We start from the raw sequence: 26829 nt of genomic DNA, 5'->3' as shown, positions 1-26829 counted from the left end.
CATTGTATGTACAGTATGCAATAAGAACATCCTGATTTATGCATTTAATGTAATTTAAAAAAAAAAAAAAAGCACTTTTTTTTATATCAATGACTACAGTATTATTGGTTGGTTATTTATTTTATAATTTGCTTTTCATGCATTGTAATGACACTTTATATTGAACGTATGCATGTGCATATCCTGCAGTCTGTTCTGTCTAGTAAAATAGGGACTGTCCAAGGAAAACTGGGACATATAAGTAACAGGAGAAGATGACATATGGAAGGTCTTCTGTAGCATATGTTGCTGCTAACAAGCAGTTTATTAATTTACTGGCAAAATTATGGCAGAATGAAGTGAGCAATTGTTGACGAGATTAGATCCAGTTAAAGTTCTCACAATTTTACTAGTCAAGTTGTGACTTTAGAAGACAAGTTATACTTTTCATTTACTTTTTCAGACAGAACCCGTTAGTATCCAGCCAGCTGAACCTGGATCCTCCAAAGTACATATTCATGTGACAAATTCATGCAATATTGTAAAATAGACATTTTATTGGGTAACACCATCATGAATCATGTTACAAGAATATCAAATCAATGTATAAATTTTTAAGCTATTCCCTTAATAGACTGATAATAGCTCAAGAAAGGAATAACCTCAAACAAATATCAGGAGGAATGGTTGCAGGATATCAGGAGATGAATGATGAGGAAGAGGAATGATCACAGGCAGTGTCGGACTGGCCCACAGGACTACTGGAAAAATCACCGGTAGGCCCCTCTGCCTTACGGCCACACACCCTTCTAGAAGTGGGCGGAGCCCATTCAGCTCACATGTTCGGTATCCCTGCTGCCCTCCCCGGCGTCTCTGCTGCTGTGTGTACAGAGTTCATCTCATCCGATTGATATAAACCTTTGTAATCATTCTCACTGCCGGCCTGGTGTGGAGAGTTCCCCAATCACCATCCTGATATCACCCGTGTTACACGCAGTACGTGTGCCCAGATCCTGCCAGCGTGTTAGACAGAGGAGCGTGTGCCTGCTGGGAGACCAGGTTCAGGGATTCTTGTCAGATATTTCCAGATAAGGTTTGACCACAGGGAACAGTTCTCCCTACGCACATCAGACTTCTTGTCAGTAAGTGTGTCACACACAAACTGTCTGAGCGTGAGCAGAATAATAAAGGGAATACTCGTAGAATATTTAACTTAAACCAGAAATTAATGAATGGCTGCTGAACATACGTATCCTGTCATCCAGCCGGCAGCCACATTGTGGATCAAGGGGGGGGTCAGCTCACCTGGTGGTCGGGGTCCCTGCTGCTGCAGATGACTGGCTGCAGTCATCTTTCAATTGCGATCGCAGCTGCGATCATGTGACCTGCCCCCTCCTCCTCCTGTCAGCTGACTGTCTTATGCTCCCGCCGCCGCTGAAGGACTAAGGAGCAGAGGCTGCATCAATCAAAATATGGGTAAGTAGATTTTCTTATTTTTATTTAATATTATTGGATATGTCTTTTAATTTCCTCCAAATTCAAGGACTTTCACTTGACACAGAATTATCTTATATATATATTCTCCATCTGTTCTCTAGCTACTGGGTAAGCAGAGGCTTACTGCAGAGAATATATATATATATATATATATATATATTAGTGTGTGCGCAAATTGAGAGAGCACTATTCCATGGCATATGTGAATTGGGGGGCACTATTGAGGGTATACTTTGAATTGGGGACACTATTGTGGGCATAATATGAATTGGGGACAGTATTACGTAGCATATTTGAATTTCGGGTACTACTGTGTGGCATAACATTGTTTGGAGCACTACTGTGTGGAGTAACATTGTTTGGGGCACTACTGTGTGGCATAATATTGTTTTGGGGCACTACTATGTGGCATAGGGGGGCTGCCTATCTATACTAAACTATAGTGAGGGGGGGCTGCCTATGCTAAACTATAATTAGAGGGGGCTGCCTTTGCTAAACTATAGGGAGGGGGGCTGTACAGAGAACACTATAGGGAGGGGGTGATGGGACCTTTATTTAATGCTCGGGTGGTTTGGGTCTATAATTGAATGTAGGGCTGAGTGTGGGGAGGAGGGCTATCTATTAAATGTGAATATTAATATTTAATGTGGGAAATGGATTTATTAAACGTAAATGCTATTAATTTCTTGCTGGGGCTGTTTGGAGGGAGGGTAATAGGTTTGTTTATTTATTAAATGGGAATAGTATTAATTTAATGTTGGGGTCGGTTGGAGGGAAATAGATCTATTTAGCAAATGTGAGTACTATTACTTTAATGTTGGGGCTGGAGAGGGGCCTATTTATTAAATGTGGGTGCTGTTGATTTAATAGATGGGATGGTTGGTGTTTTCTAAATGTATCCATTATTTTTTCCAAATAGGACCCTCAACATTCCAGGATCCAGACAAGCCGCAACTAAAGAAACCAGAAGCCACAGGTGGTAAAAGTGACAACAACAGGTAGGACAGTCTGTCAAATGTTCTGAGTCTAGTGCAAGCTTAGCTAACCTGTGGCACTCCAAGTGGTGTGAAACTACAAGTTCCAGCATACCCTTCCAGCAATAAGCTGCTATATATTGGCAAAGCATGCTGGGGCTTGTAGTTTCACAACACCTGGCGTGCCACAGGTTAGCCAAGCCTGGTTTACTGGAACAATCCCAATTTTTGGTGACTGTTCTACCCAATCTAAGGGGCAGGTCAAGACTGTGTACTCTATATACACACTGCATTCTTTATATACTACACTATGGTACTAGCTGCCCTTCGTGAGCTGACCACTCCCCCTCTAGTGTCTGGTCCCGCCTCTATGATGGCTGGCCACACCCCCACTGGTGGGCCCCTAGCGTTGCAGTCCCCCGGTGGGCCCTTCATGCCCCAGTCCGACACTGATCACAGGATATCAGGAGATGAATGCAAATAAAGAGGAATGATCGCAGGAGATCAGGAGATGAATGATGAAGAAGAGGAATGATCACAGGATATCAGGAGTTGAATGATGAGGAAGAGGAATGATTGCAGGATATCAGGCGATGAATGATGAGGAAGAGGAATGATTGCAGGAAATCAGGAGATGAATGATGAGGAAGAGGAATGGTTGCAGGATATCAGGAGATGAATTATGAGGAAGAGGAACGATCACAGGATATCAGTAGATGAATGCTAATAAAGAGGAATGGTTTGCAGGAGATCAGGAGATGAATGATGAAGAAGAGGAATGATCACAGGATATCAGGAGATGAATGATGAGGAAGAGGAATGATTGCAGGAGATCAGGAGATGAATTATGAAGAAGAGGAATGATCACAGGATATCAGGAGATGAATGATGAGGAAGATGAATGGTTGCAGGATATCGGGAGATGAATATTGAGGAAGAGGAATGATCACAGGATATCATGAGATGAATGATGAAGAAGAGGAATGAGCACATAATATCAGGAGATGAATGATGAGGAAGAGGAATGATCACAGGATATCATGAGATGAATGATGAGGAAGAGGAATGGTTGCAGGAGATCATGAGATGAATGATGAAGAAGAGGAATGAGCACATAATATCAGGAGATGAATGATGAGGAAGAGGAATGATCACAGGATATCATGAGATGAATGATGAGGAAGAGGAATGGTTGCAGGAGATCAGGAGATGAATGATGAAGAAGAGGAATGATCACAGGATATCAGGAGATGAATGATGAGGAAGAGGAATGATCACAGGATATCAGGAGATGAATGATGAGGAAGAGGAATGGTTGCAGGAGATCAGGAGATGAATAATGAAGAAGAGGAATGATCACAGGATATCATGAGATGAATGATGAAGAAGAGGAATGGTTGCAGGATATCAGGAGATAAGTGCAGAGGAAAAAGCCAATTACATCTCTGAGGTTGGGCTGCATCAGTCATCCAGGTATTCAGAAAATTGAGGTTGACACAGGTGGAGAACTTTGGGATCTAGGTAAATACAGACAGGCTTTATAAAATTTACAGGAGGCACTCCAAAAACATACTGGTAGGTTAATTGGCTGTTATCAAATTGACCCTAGTCTGTGTGTGTGTGTGTGTGTGTGTGTGTGTGTGTGAGAATTTAGACTGTAAGCTCCAATGGGGCAGGGACTGATGTGAGTGACAAATATTCTCTGTACAGCGCTGCGGAATTGGTGACTGTATAAATTAACGATGATGATGATGATGATGATGGTTATTATGGAGCTGTCTGGAGAAGAAAAAAGAAAATGGTCATATTTACTGTTCAAACCACCACTTAAAATGTCTGATGTCAAAATAAATGATTAGATCTCTTTGGCACAAAATGTAATCCTTTGGTACCTACCTTGAGGCAAACTAAGGTGACTTACATTAGGGAACAGGTCAACCATGAATGACGGCGTTTATACAACAACAGTTATGAGCTATGTAATGTTGTCACGGACTCATTTATTTTACAGTCAGTGCAGACTGTAAGGTGTTTATACTGCTCCACGGATATGAAACAACAATGTAACATTTATTAACATTTATTACATTTTATGGTAAAATCTGACTAACACCTGGTTGCAGTTTACTTGTTAACACACAAACACAATATTCTAGAGAAAATCTGCTGCAAACTGCTGACCCTACTTCTCTGTTCTGTACGTTCTGTAATTCTTTGAATTGCTGGGTATAAAAAGAATGTGTATAATTCAGACTTGTGTCAGATTAGTAGATATCTACTTAATTGTTCTAGTATTGGCAGAAGTTTTTGGGGGGCCGTAGAGATCCTGATTATAAAAGGAACTTATACCTGTGTCAGGTTGGTGAAGATGTTGCTGGTGTTCCGTAGGGGAAGTTTTAGGGATTGAGATAATAAGAATATGAGGAATGTGTATGTAGTTCAGTCAATGCAGTTACTGATATCTGGACACCTAGAAGGAGACTCATTATGTATATTTCAGATTTACTTACATCAGAGATCCTTGGTTACTATACAACCTGCACAACAGCAGCGTAGGCAGTGGCGACTGACTGCATGATGAGTAATACCTGAATATACGGAGGAGCAGACAGTTATTTTGGAAACATAAGGTCATGTATAACAGTACTGTGGGACTATCCTCACACTTACCATGTTAATGACTGAAGATATCCAAAACACCATAAACAATTCAGCCACCGTCAGTACAAGGACAACGGCAAAACCAAATCTGTAGACGTCCTGAAGAGAAATTATCCTTAGTTTATAGTAGTGCTTAGAATGTAGCATACAAACATCCCCAATGTGATTTATTCTAGATTACAGGGTGAGAAAAAAACAACAGTGAGTAAAGGAATATGGGCAGCATGGTGGCTCAGTGGTCAGCACTTCTGCCTCACAGCACTGGGGTCATGAGTTAGATTCCCGACCATGGCCTTACCTGTGTGGTGCTTGTATGTTCTCCACCTGTTTGTGTGGGTTTCCTCCCACACTCCAAAAACGTACGTGTGTGTGTGTGTGTGTGTGTGTTAGGGAATTGAGCCATAAGCCCCAATGGAGCAGGGACTGATGTGAATGAGTTCTCTGTACAGCGCTGCGGAATTGTGGCGCTATATAAATAGCTAGTGATGATGATGAAGAAACACCCATTATTTGCTGCTCCATTTATGCCAGAAATTATTTAAAAAGAAACGTAAAACCAAACTACAATTTGGCTTGTATAAATTATTTGCTAATAACAATTACAAATATATATGTAAACCTTCCATACTTTAGCAGACCATGAGATGCATAACATTCTACTTGCATTTGCTTAGCAGCTGTTAGTCTCTGTTATCAGCTGTTTTCCATATAAGGCAGCAATGAGGATGGCTGTAGAGTACTTCAATGCAATTAATGACCGGAAGTATGCTGTGCGTAGGAAACAAACCCCCCCACTTTTATACTTTATCTGAATGAACACATTTATGAAGTAATCACATTGGCTGTTGAAGGGGGCTACCCCAAAATGTGTAGCAGGGACACAGATCATGGACAGCCCACACCTCCCAACTGTCTCAGTTCAAGGATCTTAAAAGGGGCAGAGCTTAGTTTGAAGTGGGTGGAACTTTATCCCCAAAGCGGATGATTGGGTGGAAAGTGTAACGAGCCGCGAGACCCACGGCTCGCTTCTTCAGCTTGAATCCCAGATGCTATGGCAACAGCCGAGACGTTACTCCCACTCTCTAATCCCAGCCGTCACCATGTCAACAGCGAGATGCTCAGCGATCCGGCAAGTTTGGCAGCCGGGCATGTGTGCATTTGGGATCCTTAGGTCATGCTTAGCTGTAGCTTAATATTAGCGTATCTGGAGCTCGGCTCATTGGCCATTATTACTATTTAAGGCAGGTAGGGCTTAGCCTCCCTGCCGGTTATAGCGAGTATGCTATGCATAGCTAACCTGCTCCAATGTTACCTATGAAACTTTGTTGCTCTCCTGATTGACCTCTGTTGTGACCATTGGCTAAAGTTCCCGGACCCTGCTCGTTGTCTGATAGCCCTGACCTTTTCCTTGTTTTCCGTATATCCTTTTCGCTGCCAGCTCTGACCTGTTTGACCTGCCCCTGACTACTCTGCCTGCTACGGACCCTTGACCTCTGCCCGCTTCTGACTACCCGATACCATCCTGTCATTGCCTTCTATTTCCTTGCTGTGGTATTACTCATAAACTTAAACTACGTTAGAGTTTAAGACCTGGGGGTAAATGTATCAATCTGCGGGTTCTTCAACACCCGCGTGTTCAGCCTCTTCCGCGATTAAATTTCAAGCGGCGCTGCATTGTAAAGGGAAGTTAACCCTTTACAATGCAGCGCCGCTTGAAATTTGATCACGGAAGAGGCTGAACACGCGGGTGTTGAAGAACCCGCAGATTGATACATTTACCCCCTGGGGTCTTCTGAGTACCTATGAGAGTGGCTAGCTTACGGGAAAGGCAGCTGATAAAGGGAAGACCTCTATTCCTGGATCTGCAAGATTATGATTATAGCCGCTAGAAAGTGGGCATGTTTGGAAGGATCAGGGTGAAGCTTGGGCAGATCCAGGGCTGGTCTTATCTTATCCTGATTTCCTCTTTAAAAGTATGGGAAGGATTGTTAGCCCGACCAGCATGGCTTGGGCAACATTGTTAAACTATCTGCTCAACTTATTCCTGGCATTTGTAAATGCAATTTGTTTTTTGTAAATTAATTTGTCAATCAAAATATCAATCAGTCTATTTCCTTCTCTAGCGTTCTCCAATCGCTCCACTATTGAGCTCACCTATGTGGTGTTGTCTTTCTGGGAATGGCCCAATTCCCTAGGAGGGGCCAGTGGAGACTATAAGCCTGATTAGATACCTCTCTATATATATTTGCCCATGTTATCAGTAGATCTTTATATAAGCCCCATTGTATTTTGAGTTTAGTGAACCTTAAAATCAGTAAAATGTTAAAAGGTTAATTAACGAGAGCATTGTATTTGGCACAACTCTGTCTCATAGTTTCAAACTCCAGGCACTAACCGAGCCCTCAATGACGAAATATCCCACCCCCAATTACACCAAACCAATCCATACCACCAGGCCGAAAACCATTGTACTGTGAGAAGAGCTGATGAATAATGTTAATCAAGAGGAGGGCTGTGGCTGGAGACAAAGGAGTTGTGGGACAGAGACTAAGAGAATGTCAGTCTACTGATCAGTTATCTGTGCCAGCACACTTAGTAATAACATCACATAACATAGGTAATAATAATATATTATTATACAGTTGTCACTCAATATTTGAATTAAACCAATACAAAGGGCAAAATATGGTTAGAGTATGTTTCATTTGTTAGAAAAACATCCATGATTCACATTACACATTTTATTAGTATCCATTTAATCATTGCAATGCTTTACTTCTCTGTGTCAGTGAGGACGGACCTTTGTGACTTACAGTTGTACTATTACTACATTTCTAGGAATACTGGTTACTGATTCACTAGTTGCCAGTAAAATACTTTTTATTACCTGATACTACACAGAGTATTTCATCAGCAGATCTTCCAGTACAAATCATTATATTCTCCTACTGTTGCCTTTCTGCTCTGTACGAACTGTATACTTGTTAAATTTAGGCGACAACCTACCTTATTTTTGCCCCGTAAGTGGGGTTGGGATCTCGGCCGATGTATGGGGTACGCAGATGGGAGGAGAGAGCCGGTCTGAGAGTCAAAATTAGACCAAGCGTAAAAGAAAGATAAAGAAAATGGGTTCCCTCAAAACGTGTTACAGATCAGCGCAGTCCATTATGTTACACTATATATCCGAGAATTATTGCACCACCTGCTGTGATGCCCTTAGGGTGAGGAGGGTGCCCCCTGCTGTGATGCCCTTAGGGTGAGGAGGGTGGTGGCCGAGGGCTTGGGTTCTCAACATGCAAACTCAGAACTCAGTTGTGCTGGTCGGACCTTGTAAATAAGATAGGTAACTATGGAGTGAGCTGTTTACTATGAAATACTGATATGGGGAACACACTAAACACTGGGAGTGAAGGATTTGCTGTGTGGGCTTTATTATTCCGCACACAATACAATGAGGGTGAACAGGTGCATAAAATATGTTAGCGGGGGCTTGATTTGAGCGAGGTCTAGGTATTTCTCATCCAAAACTGGGGCACATTCACACCCAGCACCCACCCCCACATAATTCTGAGTATGTAATTATAATACTCACAGAATTTAGGGAAAACAGGGCAGAGTAGAGAAGGAACGATCCATTCACGTTTGTTGTGATCAGATAACTCACCTGCACAAAAAGAGGGAGGGGAGATTTATTAATTACATTTATTACATTGTAATGCAGACTACAGAGGAGTCATCCATCTTGTGATCCCTGTGTGTTGGTGTGCCGTGTGCATTGTTAATCCGTGACCTTCTGTGTTGTTGTGTGACGTGTATGTATGTGTACTGTGTGCATTTATAACGTGTGTCCCTCTGAGCACACGTCATATATATGTCTATATTTGTGTGTATTTATACAGTGCGTTTCTGTTTGTAAGTCCGTGCATGACCATAAATCCCACCCCACAAGCTCGCTGCCTAGGTGTTATCCTTGACTCACAACTATCATTTATTCCCCACATCAATTCCTTATCTAAATCATGTTACATACATCTAAAGAACATTTCCAGAATACGCACATATCTGACACAACACCGCAAAAACCTTAATTCATGCACTCATCATCTCCCGCATCGACTATTGCAATTCCCTCCTTACTGATCTTCCCAAAGTCTGACTTGAACCCCTACAATCTATTTTGCACGCAGCAGCTAGATTGATTTTCCTTGCAAACCGTTATTCCTTTGCTAAGCCACTCTGTCAGTCTCTACATTGGTTGCCTGTATTTCAACGAATCCAATATAAAATTCTTCTACTAACATACAAGGCCGTCAACAAAATTGCACCGACATACATTTCCTCACTTGTCTCAAAAATCTCCCTATTCAAAACCTCCGTTCTGCACAAGATCTGCGTCTCTCTTCCCCTCTCATCACATCCTCCCACTCTCGGTTACAGGACTTTTTTCAGGCTGCACCCACTTTGTGGAATTCCCTCCCTTGACCACTAAGGGCTAGATTTACTAAGCTGCAGGTTTGAAAAAGTGGGGATGTTGCCTATAGCAACCAATCAGATTCTAGCTATCATTTTGTAGAAGGTACTAAATAAATGAAAGCTAGAATCTGATTGGTTGCTATAGGCAACATCCCCACTTTTTCAAACCCGCAGCTTAGTAAATCTAGCCCTAAGACTTTCCCCTAGTCTCCAAACCTTCAAGTGTTCTCTGAAAACCCACCTCTTCAGACAAGCTTATGATATTCCTCAAACACCATCTTAATCTCCCCTGTTACCACCCTCTACACAGCTAACACAAGACAACAACCCTCTGACCAACATTGCTACACACACAGCCCACTAACTACTTTTACCTTTGCATTCTAGCTGGACCAATGTGCAATATGATGTAGCACATGCCCTTGTGTTTCTAACTCCCATTGTTCCATAGATTGTAAGCTTGTGAGCAGGGTTCTCTTACCTCTCTGTCTGTCTGTATTACCCAGTATTGTCTTATTACTGTTTGTTCCCAATTGTAAACCGCTACGGAATTTGCTGGCGCTATATATATAAATAAATGAAGATGATGATGATGATAGAATGCGTATCCATATATTGTGCGCAATAGAGGAATAAAAGAAGGTTCTAGAAAACACTGTGCAGGGTATGTTGTGAGGAATTACCCTACAGATGTTTATATATTTCTCCATCTTCCAGGGCTGGGGCCTGGTTGTAATATCTCCCAATATGATGTGTATGTCCCATACATTTATTATGTAACTGTCCCCACCACTTCAGCTTGGAGCCAAGTTCCGTTCTATCCCTAACCACAATATTTACTCACGTTGCAAACAGTCAAGGCAAAATAAATCCAAGGTACTAGGCCCAAAACCTATTGAAAGGAAGATAATTAGATACATTAGACCATAACATGCCGACATTGAGATGATACATGATAGAAGAAATACAGAAGGACATTTTCCTGGAAGGTATTTACAAGAGATTAGAGATTTATACTAAGCCCTCATTGTGCTCTTCTGAACCTTTTGTTTATAGTTAAAGACCTGTCCTTATGTCACATGATATGGCAAACTTAGACCTCGGGCAGGTGGACATTTTGTTTATTCGTTACTTTTTCTGTATTTTTGCTATGAAGACACCTTCCAGTAACGTCACCAGTATACAGCAGTATCAGCATCTGTTTGATTTTGCCGTTGCATTTTTAAACACATCGGGCCTGATTCATATTCAGATATAAGTCTATTTGCCTGCTGTATCTTCTGTGAATTCGCTCTGCACATGCGCCAGAACAGGACTTATGTGAAAGATCGCAATTGCAGGCAAATCATATCCAGATGCAAATGAGACTTTCAGCTGCCTACGACTTGAGGGGTGGGATGGGGTTGGAAGGGGTGGGCACAATGTATAATAAGGGTGTGCCAAGGGCGTGCAGAGGGCACTCCAATATGGATTCTGGGGATTTAAGCTCTGGGCATCTTGTAAGTACGTTTTTTTTAGCTGTCTCATTTGCACCAGTTTCAGGGCAGATGTAAATACAGACTGATAGTGATGACTGTTACGACATCGTCTTTGTCTTATAAATTACAGATATGTGTGCCGCAAGATAACACAGAACATGTGCAAGTAAGAGATTACTATAGAAACGCATTGTGTGTACAGTATGACTAACATCCTAATTTATGTAATGTAAAACACATATTTGTATTAATGATTATAGTATTATGAGTTGTCCATTTATTTGCTAACATATATTTTTATTAGTCTGTGTTTTAATGTGACTTTACTTTGCACATATGCACCATATGTATCCTACAATCTCTATCTATATACAGCAATTAACATTAAGGCAGAACGTACTTATATCTAGATTAACATAGAAATGGATCTCAAGATCCGCATAAACTTGAAAACAGGCGAAATTATGTTCTATGCTCTTTATTTTGACAAAAAGTTCCGTACGAATATGAATCAGACCCATCATGTTGACATTAGTCTCGATTATGTGTAATTTTTACCAAATTATTTCCAATGTAGCAAAAAATAATCAGATCAAGGGACAGAGATATAATGGATTACTTCATACCAGTAATGTGTCTAAATTCTGATTGTGCACAGTAGTGTATATAAAATACATGGGGTTAATGTATCTCTACCAGTAACAGTGACAGCACCACTACCAGACTTAGTATCTGCGGAGTTGCGGGTGGTCGTGAACAAGCTAATACAGTTCTATAACATCTTACATTGTGGTTAGTTGTATTCATGAGAATACAGCCTATAAATGCACGAGGAAACAGAGCCTTGTGAACGTTAGTCCTGCGCTGGCTCAGTGAGGTCACTGCTTCCAATCCAATGGATCGGGTGCGTCCTCATGAATACCGTTTCAGCCAAAAAAATGTCCGCCTCCACTTTGTGTTCAATTTTAACATCCTATCCAGTTCATTGCAATCCTTTCCGTATCTCTTCCTACATTACATCAGGCATAATTACATTGCTACAACATAAACAAATGCACCATAATATAAATATAACAAATTGCAGAGAGACTTCCCGATAAGTTCTCCTTCCCATTTAGTTTCATAGACTATATATAAGCAGAAAAAATATGGGAGCTCAACTTGCAATTAAAGATGTTTTCCCATGTGAAAACTATTTGTATTTTTTTTTTATTAAGCTGCCAATAGGATTTATGGATTGCTAAGCATCACGCGATTACCATGGCAACCACAGTCACATAGCATATGATGTAGTGACAGAGAGACTTTGTAGTGTTCCTCTACTCAGCATGCTCGTTCACAGAACAATCGCTTTCCCCCCTTTCCTCTGTCATCATGTACATGGAGGGAGAGCTCAACTCAAAGACTAGGTGACCCTCTCCTCACAAACAAGCATGAGTGCTGAAACGCAAATATTGCAGGCGCAGCCATATCCGTCTTCACACAGAATTTGCAGGTTATGATTATTTTTAGAGTTTAAAAAAAACAAGAAAAAATGAGTTTGTGGGATTGCAGCTTTAATTGGGTAACTATACAAACAGTTATTGCAGAGTACAACAACTGTTTATGTAACTTGTCTTCAGCATCTACAACGCTTTATATTCCAGACCACCCATTTTCTTATTAATTTATAAATAAAGTTATACTCACTAGAAGAGCTAGAAATTGATCAGATGACCCTGAAGGGAGAAAATAAAATGTGTTTTCATTATTACACCAATAACTTCATCATCTGAGAATATTTATTTCAAGTAATATAAGGTGAGTTATTTGTAATCCAACATCTATAATCTATATGATCTATAAAGCCGTCATGACCTGAAGCTGAACATGCTCCAAATCACTCTGCAGAATGATTGGACTGAAGCAGACGCCACTTACACAGAGGGAAACAGTGTGACCGGGAGCGCAATTTACAATTAAAACTAAATAAGCCCATTAGAGGACTCAGACTACTGATGTTATTTTAAAATAGTATCAAAACAAGTCAGATGAAACCTCCAGATCAAAGGTAGGTAGGTTAGAAACAACTGCAATTTTTTTGTTCAAGCAAATAGTGACTCGTTCTTTCTCTCTCTCTCTCTCTCGTGAATAGGGCTCTGGGGGAAAACAGGGGGTAAATGTATGAAGCTCTGGGTTCTTCAACACCCACGAGTTTGACGTCTTCAGCGCTTAAATTTAAAGCGGCGCTGCCTTGTAAAGGGTAGTTTCCCTTTACAAGGCAGCGCCGCTTTAAATTTAAGCGCTGAAGACGCCGAACTCGCAGGTGTTGAAGAACCCGGAGCTTCATACTTTTGCCCCCTGATGTTTTAAAACAAATTACAAATCATATTATTATTTATTGGAGTATAGGTGGCAATAATAATGTAAAAAGGAGGAATAAATGTTATAAACTGAAATGAACAGTTGACTATTCTATTTTCTGCTGTTGCTACTAATTTAAAACAGCCACAGAATGGTTATCTAATATTGGTAATATAATCTCTGTACCCTAATCTCTGTACCCTAATCTCTATTCCCTAGTCTCTGTACCCTAATCTCTGTACCCTAATCTCTATTCCCTAGTCTCTGTACCCTAATCTCTGTACCCTAATCTCTATTCCCTAATCTCTGTACCCTGGTTTCTGTACTCTAATCTTGGTAATCTAATTTTAGCAATACAATTTTGTTAATAAACTCTTTACATTTCAATGCATCCATTAATGCTCATAAAGCTGCTTCTTGTGCACAACTACCGGACAGAACACTAGGTCATTTACGAGGCACAACAAATTGCTCTGCAGTATAATACTAGCTTTGGACCCGCCGTGCATATAGGATTATGAAGCAAGATGTCAGTGTTTGTGGAGAGGAAGAAGAACATTCCTGGCAGTTTAGAAACAGGATTTCCTTTAGTTTAGTTTACTGAAATAAGATAAAGAGGCAATGAGGGGGCATTTTATATGAGAGAGCCTTACAGTTCTGAGGAACACATGGCCATTTCTACTCCTCAAAAGTCATAAGTGAGATTAAACTAAGCTGTATTGTAGAAGAATAGCAGACAAATGATTTGATTGGGGATGTGTCTTCCGATGTGTGGGAAATAGGAATACACCTTGATTTGTGTTGGGCAGACCATCCTGGACCACATCAGTAACCAATGCGTTTTGTGGTGCTCTTACAGTGTGCTTCATAAATTACCACCTTGTAAGGTGTGCCACATCCTCCTTCTCATTCTATAATGGTAAAGTGAGAACCCTTGAACAGTTCTACATGTGCCCTAACCCAGCCACCTCTTTATACTGTGTGCAGACATACTGTACCTTGGTAATGTATAGCAATTATAGGCTGTATTTTATCCCTTATCAATTGTTTGTTAGTTTTTTCTTGTGTGGTGAAGAGAAAGAGGTCTCGTGTCAGGTCCTGGATAGACTTCTGGTTCTTCAGGATGTTGTTCTTTGTCGTTGAGCTGCTGTCATCCAGATCATCAGCCACAACTATGACATTATTCTTTCCTGTTTGGAGAAAAAAAAGCCTTATGACTCAACAATAGATGGAGTAATATCTTCTATGTGAATAATTGCATCTTTATTTTGTGATTCCCTATCATTCAGTGGTTATACTTGTGGTCCTTGAAAATCTTTGTGGACTGAAGTTCTCTGGTAACATTCACTCTTCAATGTCAACTTTTCTAACAGGGCCCTCACTTTTAATATGTATTTAAGACATCCTGGAGTTCATATATCTCATATTGTAATAACCTTATTTACCCTGTCTTTTGCCATCTGACTCTAAAACATGAATAGAAGGTATTTCAGAATAAAAACACGTTATAACTCGATTACTTTGTCCCAGTTCAGCTTTGGTTCAGGTGCTTCCTGAACCAAGAATTACAATTGTGCCTCCCACAAATATATCAACAAGATAAGTAAGTAGGGGTGATGTCCTCCCCACTACTATTCCCACCTTCTATCTTCTAAAATCAACAATGACTAATTCCAGGTCTCTCTTTTCTACCACAGTCCAGCTCTAGGTATCTAATTATTGCTGGTTCTTCCACTACCTGGCAGTGTGGGTCAGGGACACAGAGCTGATAGGAGAAGAGTAAAGAGGAACAGGATTTAGTGAAGTAATCACTCCTATTAAATCTAATGTGGGTTATTCAATAAAACAAATGGAGTCATTGTATGAAATAATTGTTTTTCTCCTAAAAAGTAACTGGGTCAGCGTAATAATCTGCAGATCTCTTAAATGATTACTAAACTAATAATCTTAATAATCATAACCAACAAAATGAAGAGCTATGAGTTTCTGGAATGGAAAAACATTTTGGTTGATGCCTGAAGATCCACTATAAAATAAATCTACTTTTGCACATTGTGGGCATTACTGAAGGGTAAAGGCTTTGGGAGCTCATTGCTTTTGAGCAGGTGTCCAGTTTATTAAAGTATCTGTAGGTGAGATACTCCAGAAAATATGATGTGCAGCAGACAACAAGTGACTCACCAGACGAACGAAGATTATGTTCCTTTAACCTCTCTTACTTGTTCTATGACAGATTTATATCAATCTGAGCACAAAACTATCTGAATCATGTTCCACCTGTCTATTACAAAATAATAAGGATCCTGGCTATAAGCAAACACTACAGTATTATGAAAAGCTGTGATATGTCACCATCTCTTGGGGGCTCTCTGTTTATTAATTTCTACCAAGAAATATGGCCACTGCGACAAGGCCACATTGGTGCACTTTTCTCTGATGCCTGTGCCAACTTGTTATACCTGAAAAGATTCTCCATTTAGTGCATAACTAACCCAATTATAGATGAGTGAAGTTGCAGTGAAATTTTTTGTGAATTGAAATTCAAGACAGAATAGTCGGTTTCACAGATGTGCATAGTTCCAGCGATACATTCTTTGCAATGAGTTTTTGCTTCACTGTTTCATGCTTTATTTCAAAAGTTGCATTTTGTGGCTGTGATGGCGATGGTCAATTCATTTAGCTGTGTGGTGCGGTGGGATTGTACTGAGAGTACTTAAGGCCAAAGTCTGCTGGCAAAACGCGTGAAATTTCATATTCTGTATGAGGTTAATATTCTGCAGCACAGTTATAAAAGATTCACTCATCACTAATCCCAGTATAAGAGCTATGCACAAAAATATCCCCTAATATGAAAATTAGTTAAATATAGTTAAATGAAAAGTATAATTAAAATGATGCCTGTTTAATAAATAAATAATAATAATAATAATAATAATAATAATAATAATAATATGAAATGTAGAGAATTAAGCACTTTCTAACGTCTCATTAGGAAATATACACATATGATTTACTGCCTGGGGTTATGGTCCTCAGCACAGGACCTCATTAGCGGTGTCATTGTTGCTATTGCACTGGATTAAAATAAAGTATTTTACCAATATGTTACCAGTTGGCTACATTGACAGATTTTGTTTAATTACCAGTAAAGTATAAGAGAAGGAGGTGCGGTGTAGAAAATATTTTGCAAGCCCAGAACAGGGTGTAATGTAAATACATTACATGTTACACATATACAACATACAAACTGCTGTAAATATGTACAGTAGGTGTGTGTCATGTTCTCTGATCTCTTCATAAATACTAAAAAATTGGGATATTTAATAAGTGTGAAAACTTCCATATTTACAGGTCACTTTAACTAATTTATGGGATCACAAGTCCCAGAAGACCTTGCCAGCCAGGTTTGTTATGATTGCTATTCCTACAACAGTAGGCTGCTTATTTTTATTTTACAGGAATGCAGCTCCACCCTCTCACCCACTTCTTCATCAAGCCTCACCCTCTCGCCCACCTTTCATGCCCAACCCTCTCATCCATCTCTCCGTTCAGCCCAATCTCTCATTTACTTAGTCATTAAGCTTCACTCTCACCCACATCTTCATACAGTCCCACCTGTCACCCACCTCTTCATACAGCCCCAACCTATCATCCATCTCTTCTTACAGTCTCCCCCCTCTCCCACCTCAATGTAAGACTCCTCCAATGCTAAGTAGATGTACATAGGACTAATTATTTCTTCTTACCGAGAGTCTTGGACATGTAGTCGACCTCATCGTCATAGAGGGAGTCAGTGACATTGGTGATGTTGACCCGTCCGTGCCTTTTTGTATGATACAATATGGCGAACGTGCACTGAGAGACCTGTTGTGTGAACTGCTGATAATTATTGTTTGTGATAGGAAAATGAACGACTTTCCCAACTTCCCTCAGCAGTGCCGATAGCCATTCATATTGGTCCTCCGAACTCCTGGAAAATATCACGATAACCTGTGTGCTTCGGCCTCTTTTATAGAGTGGTTGCTGCTATTGCAAAGAAAACAACATTTTTAATCATCACCCAGATATCTGGTCAACAGACTAAGGAGCATATTTACTAAACTGCGGGTTTGAAAAAGTGGAGATTTTGCCAATAGCAGCTAATCCGATTCTGGCTGTTATTTTGTAGAATGTACTGAATAAGTGACAGTTAGAATCTGATTGGTTGCTATAGGCAACATCTACACTTTTTCAAACCTGCAGTTTAGTAAATATACCCCTAAGAATCAATGTTTGAATAGAGAATAACATAAATATATAAATCAATATACACATTGGCGGACATGTATATTGTGCTATAAAAGGTGCTGTAGCCATGGCAACCTGTTACTTTCTTTTTGTAAACTGTACTGCAAAAATGGCAGAATTGTATTGCTTGCTATGGATTACAGCACTTGTTTCTGCACCAGTCTTCATACATGTTCCCCCTAATAACAATGGAGTCTAGAAAGGGAACAAAAGCAATCTCAAGGCAACGTTTTGTTCCTCATGAATTAAAGAAAAATATCAGTACAAGGAGCCTATTGATACTTTTATCCTGAATAATAATTGTTTGATTAATGAGTCCTATACACTGATTGGGCCATTCTCATTAGTGCACTGAATGCTTAAAGCGTCAGTATCTGAAATATGAGCAAGATACATTTTTTGGGAGATTACCACATTAATTAGTACAAGGCTATTTTTGATTATAGGACCTAGCCTCAACATTCCCCGTAGGTGTCTATGGTGACTGCCAGTATGCCCTGTTTATCAAGATCTGAAATTCGGAGCTTGACCCTGACAGCTAACACCATCGAAAGATCTTCTGATCCCTCCCCGGTAAGTTTTGTGCTCTCACCATCGTAAGTTCAGCCATAAGAATCTGTAAGTCAAGTGATGGCAATTGTGATCACTTTGCTAAAAACTATTCATCAGGACAGGATCCTGTCCAAGCTGCTGAATAATGTTAATAAATAGACACATTATATACTTTCTTATTAATGTGATAAGAAATGATAACTAACTTGAGAAAAAAACAAAGTCCCCAAAATAGACCCCTTAGTGTGTGATCCTCAGGAAGACATAGTAATAAATAGTTCTAGGGATTGGGCAAGTTGCCACGTTCTATTCACACTGTGGAGCAGCTTAGTAATACAGAATCAAACAAAGTGCTATAAGATGATAGTAGAAAGCCTTGAACCTGACATACACTGATACAAAGAGATATGAAGTCAGTGTATTTTAGACTCCAGGCTCTATGTGTTACTGGTACTGTTACTACAACTACTATCTCTTACTTTTATTGTTTTGTTTCATTGTTTCGTGTATCTATAATGTAAATCACAAATACATATGTGAATGTACTATATCAACAAGCAGTGTGAGTAGAACATAGGACCTTGTCCAATGCTAAAATAATTTAATGATTCTTTAGTTATTATCACTTTCCTCGGAGAACCACAAACGCACATTGCTGCACCACTCTTCAGGCTCTGCAAGAACTCACTGATGTGTTTGTGAAGGTGTGACCCACAACATTGACTCACAGCTGTATTGATGCTTTACTGCAATCAAAACCACATCTAAAACATATTTGTGACCTAGATACTTTGTTTCATTTTTAAATGCACTTCCTTCTTTACACCACCCAATCTGCTCCCCAGTAATTAGCCTTTCTTCCCCCACGTGATTGCAGCAAGTGTTGATACTGGGTAGATAATGAGTAGAGAATTGGGCGAGAGGGGATAATTGTCCCTATATCTTCCTAAAATACTCTCTAGCAGATATGATTATTACTGATCTATAAGACAGTAACATGTCATATTTTTGGAGATGATACTCACGTTGTGCTTGTCCTCACCCAGATCGTCTATATGGGACATAAAGATGAGCACACCAGTCACATTTGATAGAGGAACAAGAAAAATCTTTAGAATGAAACACAGGAGAGGACACAGTCATTACAGGCAGGATAATACACGTGAAGGGTTTAGTCTTGTGGCTGGTACGTTCATTACTTACTATGGGTATCACAGATGAGTCAAGGCTGCCATGGAATACGACTATTTGAAGTACATTCACACCAAACAGCAAAATGATCTGCAGCAGTGGATATTTCTGGGATAGAGAAAATAATGTGTGTTATTATTTCTAACTACACCTAATACTGAGAGAGTAGGAACATGACTCTATAGAAAGAGCATGAGGGGGTGTTTTGTGTTCCTGGAGTCTGCACACAGTAGCTGGCAGTGTAGTTTGTGCAATGTGATAGTTTGTGCAATGTGATAGGTACAGTAGATGAATGGGACTAAGCTGCTGGTCCAGCAGTCACTGTGAATGGACACCCACCATGATATCTGCTCAGGACCCGTTTTATCTGAAACTGACCTTGTAGTCCACTCACCCAGGACATGATGGAGAATATAAGTAGACTGGGGTGACAGAAATTGCTGGTGGTTTGTGGTATGAGAGTTGTTGTTATTATCTATAACTTCAGTATCTAGAGCTACAGGAGATGTTTGTCATGTTTTACCACCTCACTCGGAGAAGCAGAATGGGGGATCATCCGGTGAACACTCATGGGGCTCAATTCCCAGTTAAGACCCAGCACAGTTTAGGGAAATACTCACAACTTTGTTCAGAACCCAGTATGAGAGCAGAGATCCCTTCAGAACGATTGTGGCTATTATAACCATCTACAATGGAAGAGAGGATCCATGTTTTATTAAACATATTGTATCTGCTATATATCTCTATATATATTTACTCTTTTATCTTATTTAAATAATCTCATCGAGTAACATAAAAGCTCATTTTTCATACTGGTGCAAAAATAACCGCACCCATGCATCTAATCTCCTCCCCCAATCTACCCAACCACTCCCATTGGCTACTGCAAATGTCTGTACCCCTGCAATGCCACCTTGTTGCCCCACAGATCCATGTGCTTCCCTGTTTAACCAGGGAAATTGTGCAGGAGTAGTTGGCCCATTATGTGACAAATTGGCATTTTCACTGCGGTTTTGAATTTTATGTTGTGCAAATTACCCTTGATGATATGATTAAAGTATATATTCCCCATATAGTGGAGTATGTAACAAGTCTATTGTCCCAATAGCTGGCATTTACAGACCAGACTCTATATATAATACTTACAGAAAGTAACAAGGATGTATCATTACTTGAGAAAGACATCCACAATGGAATCAACGCTATGAGGAATATCTGTTGTATTAAGAACATAAGTATTAATTATATTGTCTACCTCTCTCATTCTCTCTCACTCTCTCTCTCACATGCACAGACTCTCTCTCTCTCTCTCTCTCCTCTCTCTCTCTCTAACCTGTTTAATAATCCAGGACTTCCCTTTAACTAATACACCAATATTCCAGTAACTCCTACTTCACATAATGACTATAGTCTCATAATTATTACAGATCATCCTGCTATAAAGGAACTGATACGTATTTGTCCACCATAAATCTTAGACTACCCAGGAGATATAATAGCGCATACACAACACTTTGAAATGTAAAAGCCCTCCAGCAAACTCTCACTGTGAAATAACTTCAGAGGACTCTGTGACCGGTATGAAAGAAGTATTGGCTGCCTCTAGATCTGAGTGAAGAAAATCACAACTAATATTATCTTACAAAACTGGTAGGATTGCATAACTGTAAATTCAAATATATTTCTTGTGTTGAAGATTTTGTTGTAATAATATGGACGAACTCTTGTTTCACACTCATAGCATTCAATGTGCGTAAATTAATAATCAGGTACTTACATATGGAACGGGAACCGGGCCTAGTTTTGCTGTAACACAAATATAAAAGGTAATCACCAATTGTTTTTTTGGCTATCCTTTTCCATCGCTACCATTCTTCTATTAGGAAATTTTGGGGTGGGAGTTATAATTGTTACTTTAAGCTTCAGAATCACAGGGATATTTCTAAAAAAGGAAATATGTGAGAGCAAGACAGAAGAGTGTGGATCGTACCTCTAACGATCTTCCTTAGAAACTCCATATTCTGATGGCGATTTGGTATCACTCAGATAATCAGCTGCTGATCTGCAGGAACACCATAAATAATACAGGACAATAATATGAGCGGCAGTGAGACTTGTGATTACATATTAAATAAAGTAATGTATTCAGAATAGGATGCAGAGTTGTAGAGACCATTTCCCGATGTATGTGAGGTTCTAAGAGTTTCGCCTCCCTACATATCTGTATATAGTAATGTTTTTATATAATTTGTTTAATTATTCTTCTATTTGGTGGTTTTCTATCACACTAAGACATACAGTAGTTGTTGAACACAGCAAAGGGCTGAATTAAGCACAAGGAAAATTAAAATCTCAGGTTGTGTTCATAGCTAAAGCGAACCTCGCTAAACGGTAACATCTAGTATGGCAGGTATGGGGGAACACCCATTGGTGATAACCAATGGGCGTACAGGGCGAGGGTTAGTTAATAAAAGTGATGGGTGGAGCAGGAGTCAGGATCCAGGATATTGCCCGCCCAACCTCCCTGGTCTGGATGGTTCTTTGACACCAAGAATATTTTACCGATTTCAACTCTTTTTTCTGCCAGTTCCTAATCTGGTATTGCTTTCGTAATTTTGTAGGTCCTGGATAGTTGTTTTTAATTGTCGGAAAACACTATGCAGTCAGCAGCCAATGCTTGGTGGGCGCACAGTACGTTGGTTTGGGGCATTCTGAATCCATTTCCCTTCAGTCGGCTATAGTTTCGGTTCAAGTACCATCTTTGTGGTTTGGCTTGTAGTTGAGCTAATTTCAGCTCAGAAGGGCTGCGGGTAATGTATTGTCCGGGATAATTGATCCCCGTTGAAGGCAAAAGGATGGTATATGTGCCTGGGTGAAAATGTTACCCACGTTGTGTGATAACCAAAGGGTAGTTGACCCGCAATCGGTTATTCGGTTTGGGCCTTCCTTCCCGTAACGCCTGCTGTTTTCTCCTCCATCATACAGTTTTTTTTTATACCAAAATAAGCTCCTTTATTTTGCAAAAATGATGTCAAATATTGTAGGTCAAATGTTAAGAGGGTAAGAGAGGTTATGTAAGATAAGAGCATCAACCACTAGGCATTTAAAAAAAAAATTGTGAATGTTCTTTGGTAGAAACACAAAGTGGCAGCAATGTGGCCTAGTGGTTAGCACTTCTGCCTCACAGCAATGGGGTCATGAGTTTGATTCCCAACCATGGCCTTATCTGTGAGGAGTTTGTATGTTCTCCCTGTGTTCGCGTGGGTTTCCTCCGGGTGCTCCGGTTTCCTCCCACACTCCAAAAACATACTGTAGGTTAATTGGCTGCTTTCAAAAATTGACCCTAGTCTCTCTCTCTGTCTGTCTGTGACTGTGTGTGAATGTGTGTCTATATTAGGGGGCAGGGATTGATGTGAATGAGTTCTCTGTACAGCGCTGCGGAATTAGTGGCGCTATATAAATAGATGATGATGATGATGGTAGAAAAATCAACACTGGTGGTTTCTGCTTTGCTGATTTACCTAAATATTGTGTCAATCCTTGTACCGTATAATGTACACTACTCCTATACTAATGTTTATTGGAGGTTGTGGAAGGGATGAGCCGGAGACCCCACTCAGACAGCTGAGGTACTGAGAGGAGTAATAGACAGTGGTAACATTTATTCAGAAGAAAGCAGCAGTTATAAGTCTGAAACCTCTTCCTGTTACAGTGTTACAGTGTGACAGGATGATGGGGGGTGGAGGGGCAGGAATGTGAGACTCAAACGGCTCAGTTATTGAGACAAACCTACTGTAGGAGTGTGAGAAGGCAGAATTGTGCAGAGTTAAACAAAACAGAAACACAGAAATAAGCACATGTATATACACACACACACCGAAATACAGACACACACATATAAGCATTAATTAATTGTTGCTGGCATTTATATAAAACATATCACTGAAGTTGTTCACAACTACTGCTGCAATACTTTGTATATAGGTTTCCTATGACTTCATGAAAGCTGTAACTTGCTCCATATAGGACTGTATATACTCAGTCCGCTGCATCCCAAATGCATTTACTGCGTACATGAGCAGATTATGATGTTATTAGACTACATACAGACACTGATACACATTTAGTGTAACATCTTGTAGTTATACCAGGAGAGTAACTACAAATGTCAGCATCACAGGGGGAGAGTCAATTAGATGCAAGTTGCCTCAGAAGTTATATTACTGCATATAATGTGCAGAGAGTAATTCAATAACAGTCCCTGTGGTCCTGATCATGGCTGAAGATAGGGATTAATGAGCTCATTATTACTCGTACCCCGAGGAGGTGCAAGTAAAAATGAGTGAATTTCTATCAATATATTGTTACAGAATATAAACATCGACATTTATACATTACTGATACACTGTACCTGGGAGGTCTTCCAAAGTCTCCTCTTCAAAAAGAAAAAGTCTGTATCTCTCTCGTCTTCTACCCAGCTGTCACTTATTGCCTGCTGCACTTGTCACTCCTTCTAACCCGCTGTCTCTCAATTATTTTATGCTGTTTATCTCCCCGTCTGTCTCTCTCTCTCCAACTTTCACTTTCACTCTCTCACTAATATATCTGCCACTTGTCCTTACATAAATGTGATTCTCCCCCTTTATCTGCATGTATTCCTATATATATATATATATATATATATATATATATATATATATATATATATATATATATATATATAAAACCTCTTTCTGTCTATGCGATGGTCCCGGTTCTGCTTTGCTGTCTCTCCAGTAATCTGTGGCTGAGGACAGTGTACAAAGGTTCAGCCATATTGAAAATGAAAGGACATTCAAAGCTAATTCCTTACATGGGAGTGTCCGTGTCACAAACAAGATAACATGGACGGAGATGTCTGTAGAGAGTGACTCTCCTGTATTTGGGTCATTGTGCTACATCTGCCCCAGACCTCATCATTTCCTGACAAAGCTGCAAATACCCTACAAACCAGATGTGGCTGGGTTCTGAATACCGGCTATCTTGAAATGCACTCTGGCGCCAGTGGGATAATACCTGGCGCCGGAGGGGTTGAATCACCGGCACTAGGCGCCGAGTAAAATGTTAATTAAAATAAAAAGAAAGTACTTACCCTGTGCTGGGGCTGCAGAGGCGGCCCTGGATCCCCTTCACCCTCTGCCAGTCAGCTTCAGTGGCTGCCGGAGTGACTTAACAACCAGCCTCCCGGAATCAAATAGGTCCAGGAGGTGCAGCACCTCCTGGGGTCCCAGCAAGTTAAGTCTCTAGTTGGAGCTCAAAGAGCTTCAACTAGCGACAGAGCAGGGACTGCTGCCCCGGGATCTGGATGCTCTCTTCTGGAATTATTTTCGGCCAGGGAGCAGAGTCAGACCCCGAAGCAGGGTCCCTGGAAGTAACTTTGGCTGGGATATTTAAAAGATAAATCTCTTGCCCCAGACAAGAGAGGTACCAGGGGAGGAGAGTGGGCTGAGCGCTCCTCTCCCTGACAGCTCGTGGACAGGGGGGAAATATACTCCTCCCTGCCACTAGCAGCAATGATAAAGGTGTTAAACCTCTCTGGGTAGATTCACATGCAGGCTGCATGAATCAGCCCAGATTGGTTAAAGGGACAGGAGGATGGATTACCTCCTATGAAGACTAGTCTCCAAATGTGTATAAAAAAGGCTTTGTTTTGTATTAAAAGTTGTTCTGACCTGATCACTGGTACCTTTAATCAGTGAAGAGCAAATAAACATCACTTGCTTCAAAGACCTGCTTGGAAACTGCTCTGTGCTGATTCTTGCGACTTACAGATTAGACCCAACTCTAATTAGTTACTGGCTGTTCTGAGGTTTGGACCAAGTACCACCGCTCTGCCCGCTATCCAGCAGCTCTGGCCATTGTGATAGGCCAGGGGGGATTCATCCACAGAAACCCTGATCCATAGGAAGAGGTCAGGAGTACCAATCCAGGTGCAGCAGTAACGGGGTACACCCACAGCATCAGTTACCCAGAAGAAACTCTGTTCTGGATGCCGGTAAGGAGTCCAGTGGCGGCAGCATTGTAAGCCCCTCCTACTGCGGCAAGAGGGCGCTCTTGTGACAATGAAAGGGAACGGTGGCAAAGTAAACCCAGCCGGTTCCCAGCAGCAACAGACAGGGTGGCATAGGCGGTCCATCCTGTCACACCAGACTCTTCCTTTCCCATAGTGACTCTTACCGCACAGTAGGGATAGGAGCAGTGTATACAGATAATTGTGTCACTATTCCCCAGAAATCTATATACATCTTGGGGTGCTGTTCTATGTAGCAAGGTATACAGTTAATTAGGGAACTATTTCCAGGCACAGTATATATAATGTTAACACCTAAGTCTCTTTTTATTTTCATCCTGTGGTAACAAGAGGAAAGGTCCAATTAGCTTGATGTTTTTGTGAGAAAGATGAATGATATAAATAAAGGAGAAATGTATAAAAGTGAAGATATATTTTCTGTAAAATGGAGGCAAATTATATCCATACTCTATGAAAAAAACAGCATATTACCTCCAGTTTATAGCCAAAAATGTGGTGATAATCTTTAAAGAACATTCTATTACTTTCACTCCACTTTCTGCATTTCCTATTTTACAGACATTTCCTGTATTGAATATATTTTTAGAAGATTTCTGCATGATATCAGGCAAATTTGAGGAACTTTGTCAGCGCTCACAGATCCCAGGACAGAGAAAAGAGTCACATTTATGATAGAATAAACATCATGGGCCTGATTCATTGCGGAAAGTAAAGCTAAAAAAATAAGTAACTTTGCACTTTTGTAAAACCATGTTGCATTGGAGGGGGGGGTACATTTAAAATGTGATAATAGATTTATAGTTGGGGTAGGGCATGTCCTAGATCAAGTTTAAATTTCAGTGTAAAAATAAAACTATCAAGTATCTGTGTGCCACTTATCAAAGGGCAAAGATTTATATTGCTTGCTATTATATTGTTCTGCGACGAGGGCAATAAACAGGCTTCTAATTATATTAATACACAGTTTCCGAGAAACAATTGTTGATAACTCTTAGCTTGTTGCAGTTATCAACAATTGTTTCTTTGAAGAAATTACCCATCAGTAAAGAAACGCGACAGACCTTGGTCTTTTTCCACTCTGTGATTAGTCCGAAGTTTTTCATCTATCAGCCGGATGATCACCTATTCTATGCAGAGTCTTCCTTTGTAGTTATTATAGCAAGGAATTGTACTACAATTGAGTCTGGCTCATGGTGCAACATATTCACATCCTGGCTATTCTAGATCTATGCTGATTAACACCATTATACACTATATGGACAAAAATATTCGGACACTTGACCATTACACAAACAGGGCTGTAATGATATTGTATTCAAATACA

The 26829-nt window shown here is 40.3% G+C and overlaps 1 protein-coding gene across 3 annotated transcripts; it reads right to left on the bottom strand.

Annotated features, from left to right (window-relative positions):
• Positions 1-101: 101 nt before the first annotated feature.
• Positions 102-24102, bottom strand: LOC142097154 (uncharacterized). Of its 3 annotated transcripts, none has more exons than XM_075178768.1 (16): positions 23847-24102; positions 21426-21497; positions 21213-21241; positions 20582-20650; positions 20056-20121; positions 19448-19543; positions 19270-19353; positions 17152-17431; positions 14404-14595; positions 12752-12780; positions 10429-10476; positions 8704-8775; positions 8118-8192; positions 5121-5210; positions 4961-5038; positions 102-4229 (listed from the first exon to the last, which is right to left on the bottom strand). In XM_075178768.1, exons 2-15 carry the CDS (start codon positions 21451-21453, stop codon positions 4979-4981), a joined length of 1218 nt encoding a protein of 405 aa, XP_075034869.1. In that variant the 5' UTR covers positions 21454-21497; positions 23847-24102; the 3' UTR covers positions 102-4229; positions 4961-4978. The 3 variants fall into 3 exon arrangements, with proteins under 3 accessions (XP_075034869.1, XP_075034870.1, XP_075034871.1); XM_075178769.1 differs by having other exon boundaries at positions 17152-17428; XM_075178770.1 differs by lacking the exon at positions 8118-8192.
• Positions 24103-26829: the final 2727 nt, after the last annotated feature.

This window comes from Mixophyes fleayi, chromosome 7 (assembly GCF_038048845.1).
Source record: "Mixophyes fleayi isolate aMixFle1 chromosome 7, aMixFle1.hap1, whole genome shotgun sequence".
Taxonomy (NCBI): domain Eukaryota; kingdom Metazoa; phylum Chordata; class Amphibia; order Anura; family Limnodynastidae; genus Mixophyes; species Mixophyes fleayi.
The sequence above is the reverse complement of the archived record's forward strand: the minus strand, read 5'-3'. Positions and strand labels throughout refer to the sequence as shown.